A 17889-nucleotide genomic window follows, 5' to 3' on the forward strand; every position below is an offset into this window, starting at 1 on the left:
TAACAAAACCTGTTTTATTTATACAAAGGGTGAGCGATACTTTTGTTTGAGGAAAATTAATTTCAGCCGAAATACATAAAGTTTTGATTAATGGATTTATAGCGCGATGAAACGGAAAGTGGCGTCCGATTACCGTTATATTTTGACTTTTAAATTAAAGTCGCAAACGTTGTATTATGTAACCACTCGAATATCTGGGTTAAGGTGCTGGGGGCAAGGCTTAATTTGAATTGCGTGCGGAATGGTGTTCTTGTCTCTGACCTTATCTAACGTTTCGACGCCGAAAAAATGTTGAGCTGACTTTTTGAATCAATATTTGTTCACGACGAAAACCTAGCATAAGATTAGTTTAACATGTATAAGTAATAGTTTCGTATAGCATAGTTCGTAAGTTGTTATACTTTGATGTCATTGGTTAGAGTTAAGTATCTCACCTTATCAGCTATCGGTTGCGTGACCAATTCTGAGTACTTAAGTAGGGCCATTTTGGTACGCAAATTGTCATTCAGGAAACAGAAGCCGAACAATAAAGAACACTGGAAAACCTGAAGGAGACTTTCAAATACAGTCCACCCCTAACATTGGTCAACTTCGAGACGGATCAGAAGAAACATCGAACCTTCGAGAAGCCAGATAAGAGGAAGAAATTGGCAGACCTACTGAACAGTGGTCTATCGAAGAGCCGAAAACGGGAATAAAGGACGAACATGCCGGTTACTAGAAGCCACAGTAGCCGGAAGGAAGAGTCCAGTACCGCCGAATCAAGCACGGTCTGCACGAGCAACACCACGACGACTATGGGAAGCGGTGTGACTGAGACATCCGCCACGACCACGTCGGCGGCGAACGCAAGCGCTACCGGATCAAAGCGCCCTGCGACGCCGCCACCTCGAGACACGAGCGTGGTCACTGTGGTGCGTCAAGTCACATCGCAGCCAGCTACCTTACGGCCCCGGTCACATCACTCCAAAGCCTCCAAGCAAGAGATTCCTCGCGGAATTGGAGGCTAGGGAGCTGTTGGCCGAGGCGCAAAAGAAGGAAGCACAAGCCGCCGCCGAACTAGCGAAGGTGAGGCTCATGGGGATACAAGCGGAGGACTCGTCCGACGAGGAAGATGAAGACATCGTCGACAAGAGCGAGCGCATCGAGCAGTGGGTGCAGGAGCAATCCTCTAAGCCCCCGCCCCCTGCTCTCGCTCTCACAGCGGGCCAGGCAAGAGGCTCGTCCCCCGTGAGGGGCCAGACACAGGTCCCTCCCACCCCGTGGATACCTACGGAACCGCCACGGGTCGTCGAGGCGCCGCAGTATGAAGAGCGCGCGCCTCCCGCACGTCAGCAAGAAAAGTCGTCGAGTGAAGTGTAGAGTTGTATACCTATATCTTATAGCTTATATCTATATCCTTATTATAGTTCATCGTGCGCACGTGTAATCCAAATATATCTTAGTCGAACCTTACTCGTTGTCTCATTTACTCGTCTCCACCCGCCATCCTTATATGGCGACCGTGAATCAAAACAAAGTGTAGCTGCTTGCGCGAAATATTAATATGGATTTAATCAGTAATAAAGTTACTTTCGCCGGGAAAAATTGTCGTGGTGTGATCAATATACCAGTAAAAATAAATTAAAATGGGTAACTACTATACTACCCCTAAACCCCCAGTGGAAACCCCCGTGACGGCGCAAATCGGATATCATAATAATATAACAACAAATAGTGTGGACATTCATATTGGCATAATATCTTGGTGCATGCTGATTATATTGCTGATGTTTTTGTTGGTGTCTGCGGTCATCGTGGTGCGCTATTGCGCCAAATGCTTCAATAAGAGAGTGGAGAGAGGAGTCGACGCCGGGATGCTGCGTATGCAGAGGGTCTCCAAGGTCTGAGGTCCCCAGGGTCCGCGTGGAACGACGGAACTACATGACGGCGAAAACCTAGCAGATTGAGTGTAAAATATAATATCAAAGAGATCAAAGTGAATGGCTTCGGTAGCCATATGGCCTGTCAGTGTTAGTGAAGTGTTCTAATTAATTAAAAATATACTATTCAACCTATATTCAAATCAACGTAATCATGTATGGACACTAAGTTAAATTAAGTAAAAAAAAAAAAGTATAAAAAAATATTCATATGATACATAGGTATTATAGTGTTATTGTGTAGTAGGTGTTATGGGTAAGTTATGTCAGAACCTATATCTTATAGCTTATATCTATATCCTTATTATAGTTCATCGTGCGCACGTGTAATCCAAATATATCTTAGTCGAACCTTACTCGTTGTCTCATTTACTCGTCTCCACCCGCCATCCTTATAGAAGACGTCACGCAGCTCGCCGCACTATTGAAAAGTGTGCTGAGCGGCGGCGGCTACAGAGAGCCGCCACGGTACATTCAAGAGCTACCTACGTTCAACGGAAACAGCAGCGAGTGGCTACCGTTTCGTGCGGCCTACCATAAAACCGAGAAGTACTTCACGAAGATAGAAAACGTCGCCCGCCTGAGAAGAAGCCTGCGTGGGGCCGCCCTCGAAGCCATCAGCTGTCTACTAATCAGCGATCCGAACCCTGTCGTCATTATACAGGGCTTGGAACGACGGTTCGGGCGGCCAGAAGCACTCATACTCAACGAGCTCGACAAAGTGAAGAAACTTCCGAAGTTAGCTGAGAGCCCACGTGACCTGTGCATCTTCGCGTGCAAGCTGGCCAACATCGTAGCTACGATCGAAGCACTGAAGAAACCGCACTTCCTCTACAACCCGGAGACCGAGCGCACTGTAATCGAAAAGCTCACACCGATTCTTCGTGACAAATGGTACGAGTACAACTTCACGCATCATGGTGAAGAAGCGAACCTGAAGAAGCTCTCTACCTACCTGAACCACGAAGCGGACAAGTGCGGTCCATACGCCGCGCTCGAGCAGATCCATAACATTGCACCTACACCCGTGAGTGCGAGGGAGAAAGCTGCGAAGAAGACGACGGAACGTACCTACGCTGCCGAGAACACGCACAAGCAAGAAGAGGACGGCTGCCCTATGTGCAAACAGGCTCACAAGTTACCTGAATGCACTAGGTTCACCGAGAAGACGACTGACGAGCGCTGGGAAATAGCGAAACAGAACAAGCTGTGCTTCCGCTGCCTACGTAGCACACATCGCCGCTTCTCATGTAAAGCGAAGCCCTGCGGTGTCTCCGGCTGCAAACTGAGCCGCCACAAGCTCCTGCATGACGAAGCAGTCAAGAAAGAAGACAAACGCGAAGAGGTCACCGCGTCCACGACAGAAAAACCGACCGTCGCAGCGAACAACAGCGAGCGTCGCCGCGCTTACCTGAAAATAGCGCCCGTGGTACTTACTGGCCCTCACTCCAGTATTGATACCTACGCACTATTCGACGAGGGAAGCACCATCACGATGATCGACGCGGACGTGGCCAACTCTCTCGGTCTCGACGGCCCCACGGATCCGATGTGGGTGCAAGGAGTCAGCGGCAAAGAAGTTCGACACTCCAAGAGCAAGAAAGTCGACTTCACCATACGGGGCAAGCACACAAAAGAAGAGTTCAAGCTTGAAGACGCACGCACAGTCGAGAAGCTCGACTTCATCACTCAGACGGTGAAGAAAGAAGAAGTCGACGACTGCAGCCACCTGAGCGACATTCAAGAAGAACTTGCCTACGAAGGGGCATCGCCGAAACTACTCATCGGCCAGGACAACTGGGACTTAATTGTCTCGAGGGAAGTCCGAGACGGCCGCCGCGACCAGCCTGTAGCATCTCGCACACAGCTCGGCTGGGTACTGCACGGCTGCCGCACCACACAGAGCAAACCAATCAACTTCTGCGGACACGTCACGAGCGCTGAAGAATCAATGGAGAAAATGATGAAGCACTACTTCGAGCTGGAGTCCCTGGGCATCGAAGCAAGAAAGCCGACGACAGATCCAGAAGAGCAAGCCACGAGAAAACTGGAAGAGGAAAGTCGCCGGCTGCCCGATGATCGCTTCGAAACTCGGTTGCTATGGAAACGAGAAAATGAGAAAATACCTAACAACCGTCAAGACGCACTGAAACGACTCTGCAGCCTCGAACGCAAGCTCGACCGTGACCCAGAACTCAAGAAGAAATATGAAGAGAGCATGGAGAATATGCTGAAGTACGGATACGCCGAGCCCGCCACCACACTCCCGATGCAAGACAGAACGTGGTACCTGCCGCACTTTGGCGTCTGCAACCCCGAGAAGAAGAAGATAAGACTGGTGCACAACGCCGCAGCGAAGTCACATGGACGCAGCCTGAACGACATGCTGCTGACCGGCCCCGACCTGCTTCAGTCACTACCTGGGGTGGTCATGCGGTTCAGGCAGCACCCCTACGCAGTCAGCGCGGACATCAAGGAGATGTTCATGCAGATACGCATCAAGGAGTGCGAACGAGACGCGCTGCGCTTCTTCTGGCGCGGCGACCGGCGGGAGGGTACACCGGACGAGTACCGCATGACGTCCGTCATCTTCGGCGAATCATCGTCACCGAGCACGGCACTGTTCATCATGAATAGAAACGCCAGAGACTGCGCCGACACGCACCCCGTGGCCGTCCGAGCAATCGAGAAGAACCACTACATGGACGACTACCTGCAAAGCTTCACGTCGGTGGAGGAGGCCCAGCACGTCACGAAGACAGTCGACGAGATACATCAACGAGCGGGCTTCGAACTACGCGGATGGGCATCGAACGAGCGACGACTATGCAATCTCATCACCGACGCCGAGATAGCTACGATCGACATCGGCGGGAGCGAAATAGAGAAGACACTCGGCCTCATGTGGCAAGTACATGAAGACAATCTCGGCTTTCGTCTTAAAACTCATAAGACGCCGGCTGAGGTGCTACTACGAGGGGACCGTCCGCCATCGAAACCGCCGCCCGCGGCGGCCTACTGGAGAATGCAACGAGCAGACGGCAGCGTGAAGGTCACACTGGTCATGGCGAAGAACAGAGTCGTACCAATCAAGCCTACGTCAGTACCGCGGCTGGGACTACAGGCTGCGGTACTCGGGACTCGCATCTAGAACTCAACTCGATCGGAACACGATTATGAAGACATCACGAGAAGAGTGTTCTGGAGCGACTCACGGACGGTGCTGGCGTGGATACGAGCTGAGCCACGCACATTCAAGACCTTCACCGCTCACAGGTTCACTGAAATCGAAGAATCTACGAAGAAAAACGAGTGGGGATGGGTACCTACAGCCGAAAATGTCGCCGATGACGCAACTCGAGCCACGCCGCACGACTTCGACCGGCCCGAGTTCCTGCGGCATTCTGAAGAACACTGGCCCACGGAGAACAAGGAACCAGTACCCAAGACCGGCGAGGAAAAGGAGAGCTGCGCCGTCGTGTCGCTCGGAAACACGTGGAAGAATGCACGACAGCAGGAGAGCACGACAGCACTGGAGGCAAGCTCAACAGGTTGCAGAGGTGGATGCAGGAGTACCTACCGCTACTCCAACACCGGCGGGAGCCTCACAGCACCGGCAGCCAACCGAGGATCAGCGACCTAGTCATCGTGTGCGACTCCAACAACCCCCGCAACACCTGGCCCCGAGGACGAGTCACAGCTGTCTACAAGGAAGGAAGGACAACATCGTGCGAGTCGTCGACATCACTACGAGCAACAATCACGTGCTGCGTCGACCAACGAAGAGGATCGTCGTGCTGCCAGTAGAATCGCAAGATAGCGACGGCGGGAGAATGTTCACGACGAAAACCTAGCATAAGATTAGTTTAACATGTATAAGTAATAGTTTCGTATAGCATAGTTCGTAAGTTGTTATACTTTGATGTCATTGGTTAGAGTTAAGTATCTCACCTTATCAGCTATCGGTTGCGTGACCAATTCTGAGTACTTAAGTAGGGCCATTTTGGTACGCAAATTGTCATTCAGGAAACAGAAGCCGAACAATAAAGAACACTGGAAAACCTGAAGGAGACTTTCAAATACAGTCCACCCCTAACAATATTATTGTGAGAATAGAGATAACTATAATAACATATATAGAACAATAGTCAGCTGGTTTTAGAGCTCTAACAGCGTAATACAGTGTAAGTATACCAAAAAACATCATATTATCTTAATGTGCCACTCATAGTTCAATCAACAACATGTGTTACCATAAAATATTTATTAATTTGACCTTTGACGAAGCAACACGTTATTCCTGTAATATTGACCTAATCCTTTACGACGTTAACACACCATGGCGTCATCAACGTCTAGTATCAAAGGGAGCATAAAATATCAAAGGTTTTAATTGTCTCGATATTTAGGTGGCCGTGAGGGTCGTTGGGAGGTTCTATTGGGTCGACAGAACCTCTTGCCTGGTCACTGAGACATTCAGGGCGGTGTTACAAAGGACTTCGCTTAATATCGTGTTATTTAAAGATGGCCACCGTGGCTTAGAATAAAGGTACGAGTATCCTCTTCTGATTCGATAAAGTTTGTAAATTAACAAGCAATTTAAGTGCAATAATAAAATATCCTTTAAAGGAATACATCGTGATGGATGTATCTACATAGTTCATTTCGTTTCGTAAAATGAGTGTATTTCTATTTATTTAAAAAATATGATAATTTTAGCTTTAAGGACTAATTATTATAGTTTACATATAAACGTAGGGCTATCTAATTTTACACTTTGACTAGCCTAACCCATGCGTGCGTGGGTTTGACTTTCCGTCCTTATCTTTAAATAGAGCGGTCAGCAGCTTACCATAATAACTATAAGCGGTAGGTCATAATACCATTATACCAGTGACATATTTAGCTTGCGTTACGGAATTAGAAAATGTTGCAAATGTCGCGAAATACAGATCCGTTAACATTATTAGTATATTTTTAGGTCAATTGGTTAAATTTAAATTCGGTATTTTAAATATTTTAGAGTGGAATTTATCAAACATTGGCTACGGCGTAACACACGTAGCTTACTATAAAAAAATTAGTGCTACGGCGTAGCCCGCGTAGCCAAGGTTTCCTTCTTGGGGTAACTTAACGGGTTCAATTTATAAAATACAAAATTAAACAAACATACTCACAAACTTTTTCCGTTTATAATAATATATTACAGTAGGATTCGAATGGTTAATCATATAAAAAAAAATAATAAAATTTAAATTTAACTTTAACGAAATCCCGTTCAATCGTATTTTTCATCAGACTTTTTTTTATGAAACGCGTTGAGCCGGCTGCCTTAATTCGTTGGTTATTGGATCAATCCGTAATTTGCAGTAAATATAAGGTTGTTTATTCGTTAATTAGCACGTACAGATTGCACGGGCGGCGGCGGCGGCGGCGGCGGCGGCGCGGTGTGAACGGCCCCTGACTACTAATTAATGGCATCCATGCACCGAATAGACACCATTACTAGCTGTTGGCAAACAGACTCTCATTACATTAGCGGCATAATCCACTTATCGATATGTGCATTCAATTTAGCTCACTGCTCTTTTAGTGAATGAAACTTGTCGGTACTTAGTAGGTACGAGTACTACAGTACCATATGTTATACATGATGATACAGTGGTAGTGATTTCTCATTGCTTGATATAATATAGGTATATGCACTAAAAAGGACCTGACCTGAATATGTCCATAATGGACAACATTTCATTTTCTTTACCCTATATTTTTATTAGTTATTCGGAAAGTTTATAGAAAATTAGGGGACCCGTATTTTTTTATTTTGTATATACATAAATTTTTGCATGTTATTTTTAACTTTAAAGTTAATTATTTTGAAACCGGAAGTGACATCACATATTAGGCTAAATTTTTATTTTTGTCTATTGCCTGAGTCTTGCAAAAAAACATAAATGACACTGACAAGTGACATTTAAACTTTGTTTACATGCCAACCAACAAATGGGTCATTTTCAAATGACCTTGATATTTCTGATGATGGAAAGTAGGTACTTATCATGTAAAAAAATAAGCAGAAGCATTTTTTCAGCTGTGTAGGCGGTGGCATGCTCTGGGACATATTATATAGAGGTCATCTCTTAATAATAAATAAAAAAATAGTCAGAAAGTGTCAGAACAGAATTAATGAAAATGACCCAAATAAACAACAACGTCACGATAAAACGTCAACGTCAATCAAAAATGAAAGTGACAGTTACTTTGTTTTTAAATCTATAGGCTTTGATCATCAAAATGCATCGCACCTGATGCATGACGTCATCAGCACTTTTTTACTATTTTATGATTTTCTCGAAAATGATACATCCAAAAAATACAAAAACATTTTTTTTGTGGCCTTTAGAGCTAAATCTCGAAATGGTTTTCGATTTATAGCAGCTTTAGTTTTTTGAAATGTTGTCCATTATTGCAATTTTTCTAATGCTGAACCAAGCGACCCCTTTTTGGCTTACTACATTACTTTCATCGTTGCAAAAGAAGTTATAGTAGAAATTCAAGTCTTCTTCGATAACGCTATAGAGCTTATCGGTTATCAAAAGTCAAGTGACGTGACCGAAATATTATGGAAATAATTATAATGCAACAAAAAAATGCAAAAAAACCTTTTTTGCACTTTTGCAACACCCTGTACAGCCTCTACTTACCTAATCATATACTTTATGCCTTGCAAACAGAGGAATCACATATTTTCGAACTAACGTACATCGCAATCATATAGTTACTTTACGCCTCACAAATAGAGGAATTCCATACTTTCGAACTAACGTACATCGGAATCATAAACTTTATAAATAACAAAATCAGCGTAGTTTCACACACACACACGCACTCACGCCTTGTACTAATGTACTCCCTTGCGGGGTAGGCAGAGGTGCATTGGTGCACCCACTTTTCGCCAGAGTGTTATGGTAGTCCCAATGTAATAGGGGGCGGGCCTATTGCCATTTTTCGGGCACATCCAAGACCCGAGAACAAATATCTGTGTTTAAACAAATATCTGCCCCAGCCGGGAATCGAACCCGGGACCATCGGCTCAGTAGTCAGGTCACTAACCACTACGCCATTCGGTCGTCTTACGTACGTCAGCGTAGTTTCATACTTTGAAATTCAGTAGCGGAGTCTATGTACGGATGTGGTGGTGGCTACTGACTGTACTGACCTGCTCGACGGAGCCGTACTGCCGGCGGGAGAACACCCCGCGCCGCGCGATCAGCTCGCTCGCCGACGATCTGCCGACAACAACACACAGAATAGAATAAGGCCCTGTTTCACAATGTCTGGTTAGTGGCTACCAGTGAGATAAAATACATGCTCTCTGTTATTATTTTTTTGACAGTGACATCATGTGTTTTATTTTACCTCACAGGTAGCCACTAACTATAATATTTATTCATAACACTATAGGTAGTATTTTAACAATAGGTTAACTCTTAATGCTAAAGGTAGGTGAAATACTGTTCTCTGAACTAGTAGGTAAATATATAATGGGATAGAATTTTATAGAAGAATCATGGAGGGCGTCCTCATCATCAGCCCATATTCGTCCATTGGACATGGCCTTTATGGAGGAGTTACACAACTCTTTGGCTACGGCCTTCATCATCCAACCGTCGGTCACGGTAATTATTCAGATTACATAATTTGAGATACGGACGAACAGACAAACAGAGCGACATGGCCGAACTATAAGGGTATTTTTTTCCGTTTGACTCCGGATCCCTAATAAAAACACACAGTGGTTGAGTATTCAAGGACGTATGGAATAACATATTTGACAAACATGTTATTATTGCTTAAACTTTGAGGAAGGAATCTACGATTCTGCGTTTTTTTTATGAGATTCAACGATATACCAAGTACTTACGCAGGTTTCAAGTTCAATTTTTATCTTAACGTTTGTATGGAAAAAACCGGTGGAAAAGAGCGGTGGTAGCTCAGTCGGGTAAGCGCCTGCTTCTCACGCCAGAGATGCGGGTTCGAATCCCGGCGCTGACATGTACCAATGAGTTCTTTTCTGAATTTAAGTACAATGTATACCATCGCTCTTACGGTGAAGGAAAACATCGTGAGGAAACCTGCATATCTAGATTTAGCACATCTAGATATGTGAACCCACCAACCCGCAGTGGACCAGCGTGGTGGGAAATGGTCCAAGCTTAGGAAGGCAGTTTAGACCTTGGGGATATGCACAAAGGTTCCACTCGAGAGAGCCAGGTGCAGGTACTGTTACCCCCACAGAGAATAGAATAGAATAGAATAGAATATGGAAAAAACCAAGCCAAAAGACGTTGGCTATTTTAGAGTTTTATTAGATTTTTTTCTCCCTGTTAAAACCATCCTGAGATTACAACGAACTTTTTAAAAAAAATTGTAAAATTGGACCAGGTGTTGTAGAGTTATGCGCTTTCTAAAAGATTTCTCATTTATTTTTATAGGTACTAAAGAATATTATAATATACCTACCTACTGATATTTAAATTTACAGCAAACGTGCGACTAACACAAGTTTCCTTTGCTAGTTTCATATTTAGTTCGTTGATTTCATTTGAAGTTGCTGTTTCTTGGAGTACCTAATTACTAATTAAGTCTAACTAGCTCTTTCGTAAATTGTTACAAGGTTTCTAAAAAATCTAGATGTAGAAAATGACGACATAGGTAAGCATTTCAGTATTTTTGAACATTTACACATACATTCTAACATAAAGGCAGTTAGGTAGTACCATGGATCAGAATATAAGGACATATTCAATGGCGCATAAGAATCGAGATATTAATAAGGAAAATCTGCTTCCGTTTACCTTAAAAAGTTTGCAACGTTTGAGGAAAGGTTGAGAAGGAAATGTTCAATCAAAATAAGAGGCAATCTTCGATTGAAGGTCCTTTTTTCTCATTTATAGTCGGTGTACTGGGAAGGAGGGAGAATTTACAAAGCAATTGTGTCTGTATTTCCCACAGAGCAGTGCAGTGGAGAGCAGATGAATAGCAAACACCACACACTCTTCCTAGAACCATTAAGTTTCTACTTCAACACACGTGTCCCGTTTCTGTAGTAAATGATAAAAATAAAAGTTTCATCTCGTGAACGCAGAAGAGGTAATTTGATTGTGAGAACTGCTCCATCATAAAGCACCTAGGTACCTTTAAAATTCACGCTAGTAAGTGGTATAATTTTATTAGGTAGGTATTCTTCTGGCATCTTTTCTAATAACTGAAAAAAAACGAAGTACCTCAAAACATTCACGAACTAAATTGAGAAATGTGTATACTACTAAATAATTGAGTGGATGAATATCAAACTGCCATATGTCCACCTACCCGAAAAATTTACTTTTTGATTTGGTCGTGTTCTCCGTTAAAATGTCAGTTTGCCTATGCCCTTCAAGTTCCAATAAGTGCAAGGCATCCATGAGAAAAAAGCCGTTAAAAAAGTAAGTTTTTTTCAAATCCTTTTAAGTCTAACCGTTTCGCATTACAAATTTTCACAAGTCCATTCCGGCCAATCACAGAGCGTAATTTTTTCAACATGGCGTCAGTCTTGGTGAGAATTTCGAGGCTGTGGTGTGTGCTCCCAGTGTTTTATAACGAATACGAATGAAAATGTTGAGGAAATTGTGATTGTGGACCCTGATAAAGCTCGGAAAAGGAACAGATTGAAGAGTGTAGCAAAAAAACGACAGAAAACTATGGCGAAGTAAGTTTAAAACCCCTTTTTTCCAACCCACGTGTCAATCACAAAGCATTTTCGTAGTAAACACAGGGCCGTATCGGGTAGAATATAATACGGTAGGTAGGTACTTTTCTACCGATAAATTTTGGTTGATTAACTTCATTGTATTTAATAGAATATAGACTATATTAGTCTTACTGAGTCCGGCCCATGATATTAGTACTTTTCAAACAACTATAAGTCCTTATGACTCATATCAAAACAGCATAAGTCTTGTATGGGCATATCAAACTGCTATAAGTCCAATCTGTTTATTAACTTTTACGCCTTTCTATGAGTGTTATAATGGATTTGTTTATTAAAATACATTCTTAAGGTCACAAGTCAACTGATTAAATCACGGGGCAAGTTCTATGACCATTAAATAATAGAGAAAACAAAAACCTCCATTTCCCAAATTTTGCGTGGACGTGACATATGGCAGTTTGATATTCATCCACTCAATTATATACCGTCCTATCGACCATTTACGAAAAGTCTTGTTGTGTAGATGCTTTACGGAAAAACACTGTTCAGGAATAAATGGCCTTGAAATAATGGGTTTACCGCCCGAGTAGCTTAAGTTAGAATGTTGGCTATCTTTAGTAAAACATGCCTACGAGGGCAAGTCATTTATCAGTAAAACGGTCTCACCCAACACTCGAAAGTAATATTTAGCCAAATAGGTACACATCACTTATACCTACCTCTTTCAACGATATAATATTTTCAATACTACTAATGAGGTCAAGAAATTGATGTCATCTTGTTATTCGTTTCTACTAAATTGACCTTTCTCAGTTAAGGGCAGGTTTTTCAAATATCGCTTACTGCGGCGCTCTCGACAGATGGCTCTTAACTTCACTTAAATTCAATATCGACCCTCGCCCAGACTCGGCTACTTTGAACACCTCTCTTTTCGAAATTGCCCGACCCAGCGGAATGTCGAAACCAGTGTGTTCATCAGGTTTTTTTCTCGATATTATGCGTAGGTATTATGTGGTTATTGCTATGTTAGTTCCTAATAAAAACTATTTTTTGTCAAGTGTTTTAATAGAGGGTAAAATAGTAAGGTGAAAGAAGAAAGGACACATTATATAAAACTTAAAAAAGACTCTTTGTATCTCACGTGAATTTTTTAATAAGGGAAGTTGAATAATTTACAGACCAATTTTCAAAAGTGGTAAATCTAACGATGTTCAGAATGACGAGCTGAGTCTCTTTTCAGCTACCAGCCTATTTATCATTTGTTCATTCAGAAGTTGAATAGACCACCCAAACAGACTCGTTTTTCAGCAAAGTGATGATCTAAGCTCAGTGATCAAAGCGACGACGCCGCGACGGCAAACAGACAAATATTGCTTCACGTGGGACACCCCGCAGCGGCACGGGCGAGCACTTACAATGGAAGAGCACTAATTTGATTCCCGCAGTCAGTGACCGGAATAGTTCGGCCCGGTAATTACCGCGGCCGGGTGTGTGCTACACCGAACTTGCTAGCTCGTATTGTTGTATGTACCCACTGTGTTTCATGTGCAGGAAACATTCATATACACCGTTCTATTCAAACTTTGTATCCGGGCGATATATTTACCTACTCCCCATGTTTTTAGAATTTACGAAGGGTTTGTAAGTCGGTGCGAAACCCTTACGTTTTTCAGTTATATTGATGTTTTGGCCATTAGTTTATTTTGCACTTTTTAGTTAAGTAGGTACAAATAACTGTTATAAACTCTATCGTCCCTTCTATCGTGGCATTTAATTCTTACTAAGTTCACGTCACCAAGGTTCAAACTACGATAAATCCGCAACACACAATCTTTACAACAATGCAATAAGGTTCACATTCATTCGTCAGATATTCCTCGTGTGTCACCGGCGAGGGCGGCCAGGCAGAAGTCCTGGGACAAAGCCTCTCGAGACTTGGAGGAAATTAGTGCACCATCTGTTCTTGATGGTGTAATTTCTAAACGGAAAATTTCATCTTGCACTGTTTTTCCTTATTGCGGTTTGCTTTGTACGTGAGAAATATACTTAAATTCATGACTTAAACATATGAGGTTGGTCTCAACCCGCGTGTGTGCAGGTGTGCAGTTTTAGCCAGTGTGGACCTGCTTTTCGCAAGTAGGGATAATGTTTGAAAGCGTAAACAATGATTTTGGTGTTATTTTATGGTTATTCTGTTTAGACTCTAATACGGTAGTAAACAACCCCTCTTCGTATTCTTTTTAACCCATGTTGGTATGTTTATTATGTTCATTCCGATACAATAGACGACCTTTTGCCATCTTGTAGGCACATCCATGATCCGTGAACAATAGACGGACACTTCAGTCGACTGTTCCAGCCGGCCGTCACAAAAGATAAAGAAAATTAGATTAGTACCAAAGTATAATAATTATTGCAATAAACCAATTACCTACCTATTTTAATGAAGTTATTCGGAATTTTAAATGCTTCAGCTATTTATTTTAATGGTTTGGGCCTTTTATTTGCGGTCTATAAAGATTCAAATAAAAAAGTAAGGGGATGATGACATCATTCCGCCGGGCGGGCGGCCGCTATGGTAATAAGTATCATTTGGGAGCCGACGACCAAAAGGGTTTGTGGATTGCTAGATAGTCAACCTTGGCCTAATTCTGAATGCAGAGGTCAAACTCAAAACTGATAAGACTTCATTTCGGATTCATAAGTAAACACTAGGTAAACTTGCATTAAGCATACAGGGTACCATATTTTCAAGGTTATTATTAAGAAATAATAAAAATATATATATAACTATATGTGTTTAGACAAATAATAAATATACGCCATTAAAGGATAGTTCAGTGAAAAATGTAAGTGTGAATATTAGGTAATTAGTATATTATTATACTTAGTATATTTATATTACTGGATCCGCAGTTAGCAGCGACATAACGTTCTCGCCAGTAGTTAAATGGTAGATACGACTATGTAGCAATAATGACCCGCGACCAGCAAACAGTGCCAAATGTTTCAATGTGCTGAGCAGCGGTCCAAACCTCCTAATTGCAACAGACACTGTTAAAATTAAACTTTTATGTTTCTTCTAATGCGCTTATATTATAGTCTATTCACAAAACTAAGATTTATAGGGACAGTTTGTGTTATTGTGTTATATACACAACTATTATATATACAAACCTCCTATCCTTTGTACCTATATATATACTTAATACGAACCGATTTTTTATTTTGTCAAGTCAATTCGTAATACGCCAATATTCAAACCTTTCTACAAACCCTCTGTAAGTTCTATGCATACGCGTTTAAAGTTGCATAGTTGCATATAATATCAATTATTCCATTAAGTAGGGTCAGCACGGGCACTAACCGTAGTAACTAGTTTGTTTACTCGATTACCGTGCACTTAGTGCGAGATGAGATGAAGATAGTTTAATGGCCACTGCACTTAGAGCTACTGAGGTGCTGTAACAGTGTTAGTACGCTCGAGTGACCGGCTACCCTCACGAGCGATGAAAAAGTTCCAGTAACATAGTAATATCCCCAAAGTTACAGGCTCTGCCTAGTTTAGGGATTACTACCCCATATATTTTTACTGTATAATCTCTGCCATTGTACCTCTATACCTACGGTTTGTTCTGATTGTACATTAATTGTAACTGTGTTCTTTTTGTAAAATAAACTTATTATTATTATTAACTAGCTGTTCCCGCGCGCTTCGCTTCGCCTTAATAAGTTTTCCCGTGGGAATTCCGGGATAAAAAGTAGCCTATGTTCTTTCCCAGGGTCTAGACCATATGTATACCAAATTTCATTCAAATCCGTTCAGTAGTTTTGGCGTGAAAGAGTAACAGACAGACAGACAGACAGACAGACACAGTTACTTTCGCATTTATAATATTAGTAAGGATATGGAACATCAATGGCAAGTGGAACTTTACATTATTGTTGTTATATTCAGTTCAGATTAATATAAGCACTAATAAGTATTTACTTATTGGGCTTATTTACTACTTAGTAAAGGTGATTTCCCCGATAACCCATCCTTCATTGGAAGGAGACCCGTGCCCCAGCAGTGGGGACGTAATGGGTCATGATGAAGATGAAGGCGATTCCATAAACATACTCGTATGTACAGAGTTTTGTAACTACGTACCTTATATCTTCAGAATTGAAACAAGTCAATATTTCATTGGCAGTTTCTGGAGTTTGGTTTTGAAACGGTACAAAATTTTAAGTATACATTTACACCTAATAGCCGACTGTTAAGAAATTCCAATGATTTTATTAAGTGTTTGCATTTGAAACTGTGTAATGTTTCAAATGTACCTACTGTGAAATGGGAGCGAAGGAGGAAAGTGAAGAGACCGACTTGAAGCGATCCATGTATTGTGCAATATAAATGGGCAGCCGTGCTCATCTCAGTAACGCGTTTCCAATGCGATCGCTAATTTGTTAAAATGGGTCCACACTTGTATACATTTTAGTATACATTATTACACATACACACATTACACATATTACATAATTATACAGAGTGTCTCGTAAATAGTGGATCATCGGAAAGACTAAACCACTTTTGTTCTGTAAATTTGGCAAATTAAAAATCTATGGATAAGCAATGGTCCATTACGGGACACCTGTATGTATACTACTTGTATTTGAACTGAGATCTGATACGCGGAAATAATACAAATATTGTACCAGCTCCAGGTACTGCTTTACTGATATTGCAAAGCCATAAAAATTTAATGATATGCTGTCAAAACGCTGCTGCTGTGATTGCCTCCATTGTTTGATGCCAATTTACATGGCTTTTCCCCTTGTTATGACAGCATTAAAGTTAATATGTGTTGTTTCAGTTCAGTACTGGGACTTTTTAGTATTATTATTGTGACAAATTGACAATGCTAAATGCCTTTCCATAGTAAAATACAGGTTTGTGACAATAAGTCTAACAAGGAGATCAGAGATCACAGTTAATAGGGTCTCCTGGAGTCTGTACAAATGGGTTTGAGTACACAATGTACAACGAAAGTATGTAAATAGGAACTGCTTTTTGAATAAAGTTCTATTTATAAAATATATTATGTAGGTAAACTTACTCGTAGATTTTATAATTGTTTAATGTACGTAATCATTATATTATCTATACATAGGTACATAATACACCCTGTATAAGTAGACCGTATAGAGTACATGTTTTGTTGCCAATCGTATAAAAATGACTAGTAAATAACTACTGGGCAAAATATTTATGAGAATCTGAAATGAGAAATACATAAACATGAAGTACATAGGTACTTAGGGCGACACATTATAGCTAAGAAGATAATTTAATACCTAGTAATTTCATATGGAACAAGAGTCCTGCTCATAATATAACTGTAACTATTTATGATTATATCAATCTCCTCTCCGGTAAACCACTAAATGGAATACGATTCTCGATACACAAACTATTAGTTATTTATCTCAGCCAAACATCAGGTATTGTGATAATAGATCGGTAGAAAGGTTTGGTTCTTATTGTAATGGCGCCGGCGTCGGCATAGACGAGGTGTTCAATATAAACTAACACGAAAGTTTCAGTTTCAATGAACGTTGTTATCACAGCTCTCAGACTGCGACCACGTATGTTTGTAGTGTGTGTGTGTAGGACATGTAGGTAGAGACAACGTTTTGGCCTAAACGATCTAATGTGAAAATTAAATCAATGTATTTAATGCGAATTCAAGTACTTATTTCTACTAATAAGCCAAAAAACCTTCATAACTAAAAATATCTTTGATTAGCCTTTTGTCATACGCCATCCACCTTTCAGCATCGGATTCATTGCATTCAGTATTCTTTATATAGAAATTCACACAAGTGCGTCTACTTCATCGGCATTTCCGACGCCGTTTCTTCATACATTTATGGCAATCCGTTTTATGCGATACGTACGATACCAATAGGTGAACACTTAGGTTTAATCATTAATTTATTTCAGTACTACTCAAATTCATTAGATCGTATTTTCAATTTACAACAAGTATGACACCTATTTACTAAGTGGTTGGTCTCGTGAGTGAGGAGCGAGGACGGTGGCAGACGCGGCGCGGCGGCGGCGGCGGCGGTGGTGATAATCACCTCGCGTGCGTCGCGTTAACGATATAAAACCACACACTAGCCGTGCTAAAGCGGATGGCTGCGTTTTATTGCAGACATGAACTG

General features: G+C 41.7%; 1 protein-coding gene across 1 annotated transcript in view; it reads right to left on the reverse strand.

Annotated features, from left to right (window-relative positions):
* The window catches only part of LOC105398608 (GTPase-activating Rap/Ran-GAP domain-like protein 3), a 75072-nt gene that overhangs the window by 30500 nt on the left and 26683 nt on the right, over positions 1-17889 (reverse strand). The window contains exon 2 of the mRNA XM_038107839.2: positions 9142-9211. Coding sequence (XP_037963767.2) covers positions 9142-9211 — 70 coding nt within the window. The remainder of the gene's footprint in view (positions 1-9141; positions 9212-17889) is intronic.

The sequence above is a fragment of the Plutella xylostella genome, chromosome 15 (genome assembly GCF_932276165.1).
Source record: "Plutella xylostella chromosome 15, ilPluXylo3.1, whole genome shotgun sequence".
Classification (NCBI taxonomy): Eukaryota; Metazoa; Arthropoda; class Insecta; order Lepidoptera; family Plutellidae; genus Plutella; species Plutella xylostella.